The sequence below is a fragment of the Pteronotus mesoamericanus genome, unplaced genomic scaffold (assembly GCF_021234165.1).
Source record: "Pteronotus mesoamericanus isolate MK-2021 breed Mesoamerican mustached bat unplaced genomic scaffold, CSHL_Meso_final contig_90, whole genome shotgun sequence".
Classification (NCBI taxonomy): Eukaryota; Metazoa; Chordata; class Mammalia; order Chiroptera; family Mormoopidae; genus Pteronotus; species Pteronotus mesoamericanus.
This window is the reverse complement of record NW_026555277.1, coordinates 41,942,221-41,955,562: the sequence shown is the minus strand read 5'-3', so window position 1 is coordinate 41,955,562 and position 13,342 is coordinate 41,942,221. Positions and strand designations below refer to the sequence as shown.

The 13,342-nt window shown below is 36.2% G+C and overlaps 1 protein-coding gene across 2 annotated transcripts in view; it reads left to right on the top strand.

Annotated features, from left to right (window-relative positions):
* GTF2H1 (general transcription factor IIH subunit 1) overlaps positions 1-12,253 on the top strand; it is a 35,497-nt gene extending 23,244 nt beyond the window's left edge. For both annotated transcript variants that reach the window (XM_054586015.1, XM_054586014.1), the window contains 6 exons: positions 3,625-3,713; positions 4,059-4,176; positions 7,667-7,757; positions 8,224-8,339; positions 9,352-9,444; positions 11,158-12,253. In XM_054586015.1, coding sequence (XP_054441990.1) covers positions 3,625-3,713; positions 4,059-4,176; positions 7,667-7,757; positions 8,224-8,339; positions 9,352-9,444; positions 11,158-11,244 — 594 coding nt within the window. In that variant the 3' untranslated portion in view covers positions 11,245-12,253. The remainder of the gene's footprint in view (positions 1-3,624; positions 3,714-4,058; positions 4,177-7,666; positions 7,758-8,223; positions 8,340-9,351; positions 9,445-11,157) is intronic.
* The last annotated feature ends 1,089 nt before the right edge of the window (positions 12,254-13,342 follow it).

Below are 13,342 nucleotides of genomic sequence, written 5' to 3'. Positions count from 1 at the left end.
AATTATTTTTATTGTGTTTTTCCCCCCTTCACATGTACACACATGCACATGTTGACACATATTTCTGTTTTCTGGGGAAAAGTATTGAACAAAGGCAGTGTGAGGGAAAAAAAAACCTAAAGGTTTATGTATAATGATTTTAAAAGATAGGATTTGGCCCTCCATAGTAAACCTAGAATTTCAAGGCTACATAGATCTTTTCATTAAATATTGACAATATCACCTGTCTCGGTAGCTCAGTTGGTTAGAGGCTTGTCCCAATACGCCAAGGTTGTGGGTTTGATCCCTGGTCAGGGCACATGCAAGAATCAGCCAATGAATGCATAAATAAGTGGAACAACAAATCGATGTTTCTCTGTCTTTCTCTCAAATCAATTTTTTAAAAAAATTTAAATGTTGAGAAATCACACTGACTGGTATAGTGCAGTTGGTTGGGCCTCATCCTGCAAATCAAAAGGTTCAATTCCCGGTCAGGGCACATGTCTGGGTTGCAGGCCTGGTCCTTGGTCCCCAGTTGGGGCTCATGCGAGAGGCAACTGATCGATGTTTCTCTCTCTCTCTTTCTCCCTCCCTTTCCCTCTCAAGAATAAATAAATAAAGTATTTTTTTTTTAATATTGAAGAAATCATTTGAGGGTGTTGGGGGGAACTATGAACAGAGTTATCTACTTACATATTCCTTCTTTCCCTGCAACTTTGCCAAGCTACTCTATCCCTCGGTTTTAAAGTTCCTTCCTCCCCAGTTACAAAAATAAATTACAATAAAGCTCTTGTAGATGGCAGTATGTATTGAAATTTTAAAAAGTTTATGCCCTTGTCCTGGACAGTGTGGCTCATTTGGTTGGTGCTTCATCCTGTAATTCAAAGCTTATAGGTTCGATTCCCAGTCAGGGCACATGCCTAGGTTTTGGGCTTGGTCCACAGTTTGGGCTTTACAAGAGGCAACCGATCAATGTTTTTCCTCTCTCATCAATCTTTGTCTCCCTTCCTTTCCCTCTCTCTAAAATCAATAAGCATGTTCCCAAATAAGGATAAAAAAAAAATTTTTAAAGTTAATCCATAATTCTACTTCTGGAGAGTATTTCACTTTGGACATTTATTCTTAAAAACTAAATATGTGCATAAATTTAGATACAAATACTCATTATAGTGTTTTAATAGAGGAAATAGTAAACATCCTAATATTTTAATGTGTATAATGTCACTTACTTTTAAATGTTTACTTATAAAGACTGAGTGGTGCTCAGAATTAGTAAAGTCCCATCATCCAGAACATTTTTCAGTTAAACATGTCTCTTAGTATCTGTGGTGTATCCATATTATGAAGATTGATGCAGTCATTCAAGGACTTTAAAAGGCTTAATGATATAGTGATTTAAAAAGAGTTCACATATACCATAACAATAGTTCAATTTATAAAAAATTAAACTATTTTGAGTTGCTTAAAATATTAGGTGGTTGGAAACAAATGTATAAGACAGAGTCCTTGTCCTCAAAGAGTTTAGTGTCTATAGTTAAGCCAAAATCAAAAGAATAATTAAAACAAAATTTAAGGTATAGTAATTGTGTTATTTACAATAGGAACCAAAGAGAATACAAACTAATGAACAGAATAGACTAGTTCACAAGCAGATTGTATGATATAATTTCACATCAAAAAAAAGTTACAAACTTGAAAAAGTTCCTTAAAAGAATATGCTAACTGGTACTCTTTCTGAAAAGGAATTATGAGTGAGTCTTATACTTTATTTCATATATATTTTTTAATTTTTTTATTGATTGATTTTGGAGAGAGAGAAACATTGATTCATTTTTCCACCCATTTATGCATTCATTGGTTGATACCTATATGGTCCCTGACCAGGGATCAGATCTGCAATGTTGGGATATCAGGATGACACTCTTAACTGAGCTATCTAGCCAAGGCTATTTCATATATTTTGGTAACTTAATATGTTTCTACAAGCATGTGTGCACCTTTAAAATTAACAAAGCCAGTAAGATTTTTTTCTGAACTAAGAAAAGTGAAACTAAAATGTAAGTTGTAGATACTAAAAAAGAAATCTAGGAAGTCGTGCTTTTCTTCACAGAAAGTAGCCCTGATTCTTGGTAATGAAAGAGTTGTCAAAAATCATTATGTGGATTTTCACAATACTCAATAATAAATGCTGGCTCTAGATATTTTTTCAAGAGTTCGCTATGTATTCTACAAAGGGTTTTGTAGAATGAGAGATTCAGAAGTAGTGATAGAGTTCTTATATTTATGGAGCTTTCGGCCAAGTATGAAAGTTAGGTGATTTAACTGTGCTCTGGTAGGAGTTTAGAGTGTGGATTGTTAACAGCTTAGGTAAGACAACAGCAGGAGTAAATATGAGCTTGACACATGCTGTAAGTAATGATATTAGTATGCCTTGAAGTTAGCTGAAAGGTATAGAGTTAAAAATATATAAAATTAGGCTAAGTGTAGGTTAGATGGGACTGATTGATATATTACTCCAAATATTCTGAAGTCAGATTTGTTCCTATACTAAAAGAGAATTGTTAAGACTCTTAAAATAAAGGCAATTTAAAATAATGTTTCCAAATTGATTTTTTTGTGTGCAGTATATTTAGTAACTTAAATGTTTTGATTCCAGTCTTGGTAGCTGCAGATAAGAGTTGACCAGATGAATTTCATAGCTATGTAGAGTATAAAATATTATAGAATTATTTTCATAGGTGTTTACATACATTGTTTTCATGTGTCTTTTATAATAACTGTGTTGTAAGGCTATAGAAATTTAGCAGTTAATTACTAGAATAGGAAAAAACAGATTAGTAAAACCAAAATAAACACTTCGGAAGTGTACCTGGCCAGTTACCTCACTTGGTTAGAGCATCATTCCAATATACCAAAGTTGCAGATCAGGGCACATACAAGAATCAACCAATGAGTACATAAATAAGTGGAACAACAAATCAATGTTTCTCTCTCTACTTCCCTCCCTCTTTCTTCCTTCCTCCCCCTCATTCCCCCCTTCTCTCTTAAAAAATAAAAATAAAAAAGAAAGACATAAAGAGTTCAGAAATAAATCCAAATATTGGAGGATTTAAGAGTATGATAAACTTGACATTTCAGAATCAATGGGAAAAGACAGATAATTCTACAAATGGTGTTAGGAGTCCTGATAAATAATTTAGTAAAGAGAAGCTCAGATTCCATACTTTACTTTTATTCTAAAATAAATTCCAAGTGGATCAAAGATTTAAGCAAAAATTAATCCACAGAAGAGAAGCAAAAAGGGAGTACTTTTTTAATTGTAGAAAATATTTATGACATATATAATAAAATTAATCATTTATTTGGTGGGGGGAATAGAAAAATATACATTTTTACCTACCACATTGTCAAAAATTAAAAGTTTAATAGTAATTAGTGAGGTCAGAGTATAGGAAAACAGGTATTCTCTGTAATCGGTTGCTGATAAAATGGCTTTACCCATCTGTAGAGCAGTCATCTCTAGGAAGTGAAACTCATGGGGGAAGACTTCATAATTTACGCCCTGTGCAGTTTTATTTTTTCAGCCATGTTCATTATTTTTATAAGGGAAAGTTATGATAAAAAGTGTTGTGTTGATAATTATAGGCCAAGTTACAAGAGTCCATTGAATATGAAGACTTGGGGAAAAATAATTCCGTAAAAACGATTGCACTAAACCTCAAGAAGTCAGATAGGTAAGTTTGGTTGATGTAACACAAGTGATTACAAAATATATTATGCAAGTATAGCGTTCAAGTTTAGTAAGTCTGTTACCATAAAAGTACAGTATCCTTTTTCCTTAGAAATGTACTTTATGCACCTCAGGAAAGGATCCTAAATGATCAAAGCCAAGAAAATACTATCTCTCTGTGCTATTTTCATCTTACTGCCCTTATATGAAGTAAATTATTTTATTGAAATCACTTTATATTATCATTTTTGCTTTGTCAAAAATGAATTGAGACTGCTAAAATACATGAAAAACAAATGTTGAGCACCTTTATTCTGTGTAATTTCTTTCTTTCTTCGCCAACCTTCAGGTATTTTCATGGTCCAACTCCAATCCAGTCACTACAGTATGCAACAAGTCAGGACATAATTAATTCTTTTCAAAGTATTAGACAAGAAATGGAAGTTTATACACCCAAATTAACTCAGGTAGGTAACTTGTGCTGTTTGAGAACTAGAATTCCCACACACTATTACTTCCTCACTTTATATACACAGCCAAATTGAACTATATAACTAATATTTTAATTGGGTTTAAAAACAATTCTGCTAAATAAATTTTTTAAATCAAGAGGTAGGGAGAAAAGGCATTTGGCATATTCAAGAAGCATCTGAAGATAATGAAAAATAATGAGTTTCGTGATTGCTAGTTTTTTCCTTCCATATGTATACACATAGTTTTATTGGTAAAATCTCTCCAAAAATCTTCTAGTTATCACTCGCCAAGATACTCTGCATGACCTCAGAACTCATTATTCTTCGTTTTTCCCTGCCTTTATTTATCCTTTAGTTGATCATCAATTTCTGTCATTTTTTCAGTATTTATTTATTTTATCACGTTGGTTTAGGCAAACCTGATCAGTTTTTTTATACTGGCACTACAAGTTATCTTTCTAAAACCATAAATCTGATCTCAACCACTCTTCAGCTTAAAAACCTTCACTGTCCTGACTTCGTTGCCACAGTAATTATCTGAATGCCTTTGCCCAGCATGCCAGACCCTTTATAATCTACAGTCTGGCCCTAAATCACTCCCACATCTTCAGTCCCAACTCCAGCCATATTGCCGCCATCCCCTTCCACACATAACAGAGTCCTGTACTCCAGCCTAACATACTAAACTACCCAGAATTGTTTAATCATTCTATTTTTATGCTTCTGTGCTTTTGGTCTTTCTCTCTTCTTCGTTCTGCCCATTGGGAACTAATAATAATAATCAAGATTCGGCTCAGGTTTCATTGCCTCTGTAAAGCAATCCTCAACATGCCCAGTAATGAGTTTTGTTCCATTTCTGTTTTTATAAATACTGAGTCACTGACTTCTTAACCTGTATTGTAGTGCTTACCACATATTGGGACTTATATTTACTTTTTATTTTGAAGTAATCTCAGATTTACAGAAAGTTGAAAAAAAATGTTCTCTGACCAATTTTGAGAGTAGATCTTTTTACTCCTAAATATTTCAGTGCATGTTTCCTAAAATAAGACATTCTCGGAAGCAATACAATGAAGATATAGAAACAGTAAGTTAACGGTAATGAAGTATTATCTAACCTAAAGGTCTTAAAAAATTATGCCAGTTGTACCACTAAAGTCTGTTAGAGCAAAAGAAAACTTCTTGGTTCAGCATCTAAGTCAAGTTCATGGGTTGCATTTAGATCTCATATCTCTTTAGTCTTCCTTAAAATGGAATCATGGCTCAGTTGATGGGGCATTGTCCTGCGAAGTGAAAGGTCACTGGTTCAAATCCCAGTCGGCAAATCCTGGGTTGCAGGTTCGGTCCTCGGTCCAATTGGGGCATGTGCGAGAGGCAAACGATCGATGTTTTCCTCTTGCATTGCTATTTCTGTCCCTATTGTTTCTTACTCCATTCCCCTCTCTCTAAAAAGAAATAAAATAAAATGGAATCATTTTTCAGTCATTCCCTTCACGACTTTGAAGAGTACAAACCAGTTTATTATAGAATACCCTCAGCTTTTTCTCTAATGTTTCCTTAAAGGTTCAGATTATGTATTTTTGGCTGGAACACCACAGCAGTGATGTAAAAGTGATGTGTCATCCTCACATCAGGAGGCACATACTTATTTGTCCTAACATGTGATGTTAATAACTTCAATCACTTTGTTAGGTTAATATTTGCCTGATTTCTCCACCAACGAGTTACTATTTTTCCCTTTGTAATTAACTAGTATCTTGTGGGGAGATACTTTAAGACTGTAAATATTCTATTTCTCATTAAGCTTTTACCCACTAGTTGTTTAGAATCCATTAATGATTCTTGCTGAAAACAGTCATTACCATACTGGTGGCTAAAGGGTGATTTTTCTAATCCCATCATCCATTCTACATGTATCAGCTGACATTCTGCTAAAAGGAAGAAATTCCCTTCTGTATTTATTATCAAAATAGATCTCTGGATTCTTATATTATTTTGGGTTATAAATTGTTGCTTTCTTTTTAAGTAAGTTATAATTTACATACAATAAAATTTACTTTTTTTAGTCTCTTGTTCTGTGTTGTAATAAACATGCACAGTTGTATAACTACCAACACAATCAAGATAAAAAGTTCCGTTGTCCCCACAATGTACCCATGCCCCTCTGTAGACAGACCCTTCCCAACCCTTTCACACTGGCTTCTATGTCTTTCCCATAATGTCCTTAGCAGTTTTTAACACCTTATTTCATGGCACAATGAAAGATGTTCCAGATTCATCTTACACTTTCCCTGCCACAGCCACAGAATCTGCAGTACTGAGTAGATTTAGAAACCAAGATCCCAGTATTGGGTGTACTCATTGCAGTTGGGGTGTCGTTGCTACTGGTGTTTTTGTCATCTCAACCAACAGAGCTAGGGAATACATGTATACACATATATGCGCACATTACAAATTTGGGCTTATTTGACTACTACTTTCCTTTAGTTGTCCAACATCTGGCCCTTGGGCCCAGGTAGACCCACCTAACTTTCAGCTGTCATCAGGCTCTAGTAGATTCTTCTTCACATTAGCCTTCTACACTCCCCTGCACCCCAAAGATGTGGTTTTATTATCTGAAACACATAAATTGGGTTATGAAGTCCCAAGAGATTACCTGTCTTTGTGTACGTACACCTGAGTATAGCCAGGAGCTAGTCAATAAGCTCAGCAATCACAGAAGTTTTTGGTTACAGTGCATTATAAAATTTGTGAAAAAAGGAAATAGGAGTAACGTGAACTCCCATGTCCCTTTGGCTCATGGTTGTCATGTGCTGTACACTACACCAAGCTTAAAAATTTTTTCTAATCCAGCCCATATACACATGGATTTTTACTTGTAAAAACTCCATTGAAAAACTTGAGACATGCACTGCACTTGAGCTATTCAATAGATGATTTATTCCTCATATAGCCACAGTGCCTGGCACTTGCAGGTACCCATTGAGTGGACAGGTCAGTTATGTCCCTAAATGTTGACACTGACACAGTGAGGAATACATTCTTTCCTCTTTTAAAAAGCTAAGTATATTCACTTCTTTGAAAAATGACAAATGACGTGTCTCTGCTCTGTTGGGGTTTTTTTTCCAACTGCCAGCAGGGATACAGATTAACATGTTGAACTTGTTTCTTTAAACTCTATTTTACTTTCAATGGTAAGAGTTCACAAGTGAAGTTGAATCGATGCTTAAGAAAAGGCTTGACTGGGCAAAAGATCATGTGAGTTTTGAGGTACCTGTGGTCTTGTGTCGTATTGCTAGAACATTAGTAGGTATTCTTTTTCTACAGACTATGTTTCTGGCCTCATGGGAAGAGTACGCTCTGGTTGCTACGAATTACGTATTTATACAGTAATGAAGACGTACTGGACACTTTGCTGTAAAGCTGACGTGTTATCTACGAATGGTGTCAGAAAAGAAAAGCCACTTTCTGTGTTCCCTTGCAGGTTCTCTCAAGTAGTGCAGCCAGTAGTGCCATCACAGCACTGTCACCTGGAGGAGCACTTATGCAGGGAGGGACGCAGCAAGCCATAAACCGTATGTGCTGGGCTACCTTCTGTTGCTATCCCTTTACTTAAGTAAGCTCTAGTAAGTTGAAAGGAGGGCTGAAGTTATACTGGCTTTTCTTTGGAACGTTTTTGGGATTTTTGTCTTGTTTTTATGCATCCAGATCCTGAAACATGTCTAGACAATAAATTAGGTTTCACAATTGTCTTAATATTATAGTGGCACATTAGTGGTCTCTCTGTATCATCCTAAAAGCTTTCTTTTTTTTTTCCTCACCTACCTCTTAATATGAAGGGCAACCTAAAAGTTTTTCCAAAATCCCGAAGGAATTTAAATTCTGTGATCTGTCAGCCACAAAATCAGTAACTTATCTCAGAAGAGCACACCTGGTTTGGCATCAGCAAAGAGTGCATGTTCAAATTTCTTCTCTGGTCCTTCTTTCAGAGACTATACATATGAGAGAACAGCTTTTATCCTATGGCTCTTTCTTTTGCAGAGATGGTGCCAAATGATATTCAGTCTGAATTGAAACACCTGTATGTGGCTGTTGGAGAACTACTTCGGCACTTCTGGTCCTGCTTTCCTGTTAATACGCCATTCCTAGAAGAAAAGGTCAGAACCAGTTCCAAACACAGCCAGCTGTTATAGTGGTGTGACTTAGGTACTGTTTTGAAATTGGAAAATTGTATTAAGTGTTTACCAAGTGCTAGACAGTAGGATAACTACTTGGCATACATTATTTAAGCCTCACGGCGTCCTAATGAAGCAGGTATTGATACCAATATTAGTTTAAGAAACTTGGGTGTAGGCCAGTTCTGTAACATATGATCATACATCTTAAAACTCGTATTTACCTCTAAACCACTGGGAGTGATGGAAGAACAGAGACCCAGAACAAGTCACATCAGTAAAATCTTTTATTTGGTACATTTTTTAGGAGTGATGAAATCTCAACTGAGATTGACAACAAATATAGCACTAGCCCTTTAACACTAAAACCCTTTTAACCAATTAAAGGCCAGTTGACAAATAGAAAAGTATTTGATGGAAGCATCATCCCATGCACCAAGAGATTGTGGGTTCGATCCCCGGTCAGGGCATATACCTAGGTTGTGCATTCGATCCCCGGTCAGGGAGCATATGGGAGGCAACCAATTGATGCTTCTCTCTTTATCTCCCTCCCTCCCTCTCTCTGTAAAGTTAGTAAAACATATGATCAGGTGAGGATTAAAAATAGTAATAGTAATAGCCTTGCTATATAACTTGCTCTTATAAATAATTGTTAAGAGAAAGATAAATGTCCCATTAAAAAAATAATAGGCAATCCTGACTGGGAATTGAACCAGCAAGCTTTCACTTTGCAGAACAGTACTCAGCCATCTGGGCCACGCCGGTCAGGGCAATTGAGTATGTTTTTATTTTCTACCTTTTGTGTTTCTTAAGTTTTTCTACAGCAACCATTTATTTTGGGGATCGATTTTTTTAAATCATATTAGATATTGCTTCTCTGTCTGGCAAAGCCAATCAAAAAGAAAAAGTAACCTTCCTATGTGTATTTTTCTCTTGATTTCTATAGGTGCTTTGAAATTTCTCTGTAATTTATTATTTCTCTCACCTTTTTTAGGTAGTGAAAATGAAAAGTAATTTGGAACGATTCCAAGTTACAAAGCTCTGCCCATTCCAAGAAAAGATTCGAAGACAGTATTTAAGCACAAACGTAAGGCAACAATCTCATTTTGGTCTGGTTTTCTATGTAATAAAATGATGAAATTAACTTTGTTTTCATGTAAATGAGTAGATACAGTGTTTTAACTGTAAAGTAATAAATATCTGTGTGCCCACCAATCACGCTAAAAAATAGAACATTTCCAGTACCCACAGGTATTCCTTTGAGGGCCCCTGTCCAGTTGCCTACCCCTCCCTCACACTTTCCTGGGACCAGGACTAATACTCACCTTCATGCTTTTCTTTATAGATTTGCAATGGTGTGTGTTCCTTAAAAATATTTTGAAAACCTGAGTAGTTAAGCACAAACCTAACAATGCAGAGAAAGGAACACTTGCCCCTCTGTGATAGTAAACAGTTCCTGGGTTATGGTCTGTCTGAAGCTTCGCTGATTGTTTACATCAGGGTGGGGCACTAGATGAGTTGCTGAGTGAAAAGTGTCTCCTTTTTAGCTTTATTTTTATGCAAGGCTAGAGCAGTCACACAAGATTGTTTCTGTGTGTGTTATGCTAATCCTCTCAGACGATGGGAAAGAATAGTATACACAAATTTAGGATTCAATATTTCAGTAATGAGGATAATCAGAAGGGGGAGTTTTACAATTGAACGCTGAAAAATCTTTGTAAGATTTTAGTAAGTCTTTATACTCAAATGTTCTAAGTGGCATTTCTCAAAATGTAACAGTATTATAATCAGAAAATCAGCCTGAAGTGTCTTCCTGCAGGAGTGCAAGGATGAATTTTATATAGTTTCCAGACAGAACTAAATAACACACACACATACACACCCATAATGATGACTGGTGTAAATAAGGGTAGGTTTTTTTTTTAAACTACCTCAAATTGGATGAGTCGTTGACATAATAAAAGGATTTAGGATTTAGGATTGTCATCCCTATACTGTCAGGATTGACTTAGATACTTGACAGGACTTTTACTTCCAACCACATAAACACTGTCCACCTCCAAGGAAACAGATATTCCAAAGACATTCTACCTCAGGAGTCTTTTATCAGCTTAGACCAGCAAGGTCCTGTTGACTTCTAGTTATGTCCGTGATGAGGGCAAATTTTTTTCTGCTCAAGATACATAGTGCTGACCTAAATAAGCTGTGGCATGGTACTATGCGAAGTAGTCAAACTATTTAGACTTTTCATAATCTACTGAGTTATATGGGAATCCTGAAATGTTGATGCTGGAGAGGCCCTGGAGAACATAGAAAAGAGCTTCACAAGATTGGCTGTGCAGCACAATTAACTGCAGGAGCTTTTGAAAATCAAAGAGTCCCGGGTTTCATCTCAGACCTACTATATCAGAATTTTCAGGGGATTTAATGTTCTGTAAGGGGATGTGGATGCAGCCACCCTGGCCTTAGTCAACACACTGATTCAAGTCTAAAAATCACGTTTAACCGTTTACCTCCCTCATTTGACAGAAAAAACTGAGGCCTAGGGCACAGTTATGACTTTCATGTTGTCCTATAACTGGTAATGACAGGACAGACATTACAGCCCCACCATCTCTTATCTTTCTGTACACAATGCATCTGATAACACCTTCACAAGGGCTTGCACATTGCTTTATTGGGGAAATACAAACAAGCTTGGAAACTACATTTTGAAGTACATGCCAGATCTGAATCAGAAGCATTAACTTGCCCAGCCTTTGCCCAGTTGTTGTTTTAAGCGTCTTGCTATGTTTTTCAGTTGGTAAGCCACATAGAAGAGATGCTCCAGACAGCCTACAACAAGCTCCACACATGGCAGTCACGGCGTCTGCTGAAGAAAACGTGAAGTGTCTGGTTCTCACAGGTTTTGTGAGACCAAGAGAACTGTGACCTGCAGTGTCTCTGGAAACCTGGCCTGAAGACATGCAGATGATCACACACAAGTGACAAGAAACATCTGCACCACGCCAACTTTCGGAGCTGATGCTATTGTACTTGCACATTGTGAACTGAAAGGAAAGGAACTGATTAAACTAAAAGCTGGGGAAGGTAAATTAAGGCAGAACCAAAATGAGCTAAGTTGCAAATATATATATATATATATATATTTTTAAAAGACACTGTTTACTGCAGTTACTCAGGAACTGCTTTTGATTCATATTAAGCTGCTGCTTTCGGAAATTAAAAAAAAAAACACTTTTTAAAAGGGTGCATTGATAAAATCTGAGGTTTTTGTTGTTTTCTGTGTAAATTTTTTTCTAAGTTTATGGCACAGGGTACACCTTAAGTATTTCTCCTCCATCCTCTACTTGGATCCTCGAGTTTTAGTGAATTCTAACTGTACCTTACATCAGCAAGCTAAAGAGAGTACTTTAAGCCAGAGGGAGACTGTTGCTCAACCATCAGGAAACAGTTGTGCTCAGAAGACACCATTGGTCCTGTGTTTCCTACGGAAATAAGAAACAATAAATATTGCACTGAATGTTTGTGGTTTGGAGTCCCTAAATGATAAAGAGGGAACATAATTTGCAGGAAGTCATGTGGGGTTTTTATGCAGAATTTTGTCAGAAGACAATGGTGCTGCATGTTTTTCTTTGAGTGCAAATGTACATTGCTAAGTTTTTTTTTTTTTAAGATGGCATGTGCTTTGAAAGAAGGAAATTGCATTTTTAAGAGTTTAAAATAATCTTATGAGTGAGAAATATAAGAAATTTTATTTTCACCTCTTTAGAAAAAAATAAAAGATGTTTCTCATATCTCCTTTTCTGCAGTATCTGACTGTTACTGTCCTTGGCGAATTGATAATCATTGCATAGTGACTGAAAAGCCTAAGCAAAAAAAAAAAAAAATGTTCTTATGTCCTTGTTTCTGGAATTCGTGCTGTGCCATATTTTGTTCCTAATAGGATCAACTGTTTAAGACTTTAGATGTCTTGTATTAAAAGTTACAGAAAAAAAGTAAAACTTTTTATAGCTATTCCTAATGGTAACACATCTCGTGGTTTCTCCTTATGTGTGATCTTTGCTTGAGTGGACTGCCCAGGGCTACTTGTTCTTTTAAAACCATTATACAAGCTGATTGTCATTCATATGATGTCCACAGTAGGTCGGAACCTGTTCAGACTTTCAATGGGGAAAGGAAAGAGACAGTGTCACTTTCTGCTTCGGTCCTCCCATTTCTGTTTCAGATCAGTGTAGTAATGGTGTAATCCCTTAACATTACAGTTTTACAAAGTGCTTTCTTAATGTATTATCACCACAACTATAAAGAATAACAATGGAGCAGATACAAGAATGTTTGAAATAGAAGAGTACTTCTGTTGGGAAAGGCAGATGTAAAGACAAAATTCTCTCTTGAATGCCCTGTTTAAGATGAAGTGATAAATATAACAGATCCTGAAAAAAAGAAACTTGGGGAACTGGGTAGGCTTCACTAAAGCGGTAACATTTTAGTTAAGCCTTGAAGATGGAATAGGGAAAAGGATGAAGGTTTGAAGGCTCTGGAAGAGTGCAGTGTGTGAGGAAAATCACTTTACCTTACTGACTTCGTATATGAAGGTCAGAAATTCAGACCTTACCCAGTAGGCATAAAAGATCCCCTCAGAGAAAATTTTGAGCAAAGTGTTTTTTTCTGAAGTTTTTTTTATTGTTTTAATTGCCTTGATTTCTTAGACTAAAAATCTGGCTGTTAGGGAGGACCTAGAGGGCTTTTGCAGCAATCTAGACTGGAAACTAGGTCCCAATTAAAAGTGGAATTCTGGTAAATAGAAGGGGACTGAGTAAAGGCATTCCTAAGGTATTTGACTAAGTCTTAGAGAATGAAGACCTTAAGGGACAGCTCTCAATTTTCTGTCTAGCTTGCATTTGAAATACTTGATCCTTGGAGTCCTTTAAAAATGAACTTGTGCAGCCTGTTAGCCTACTGTGGCCTTACCTTCCCTCTGG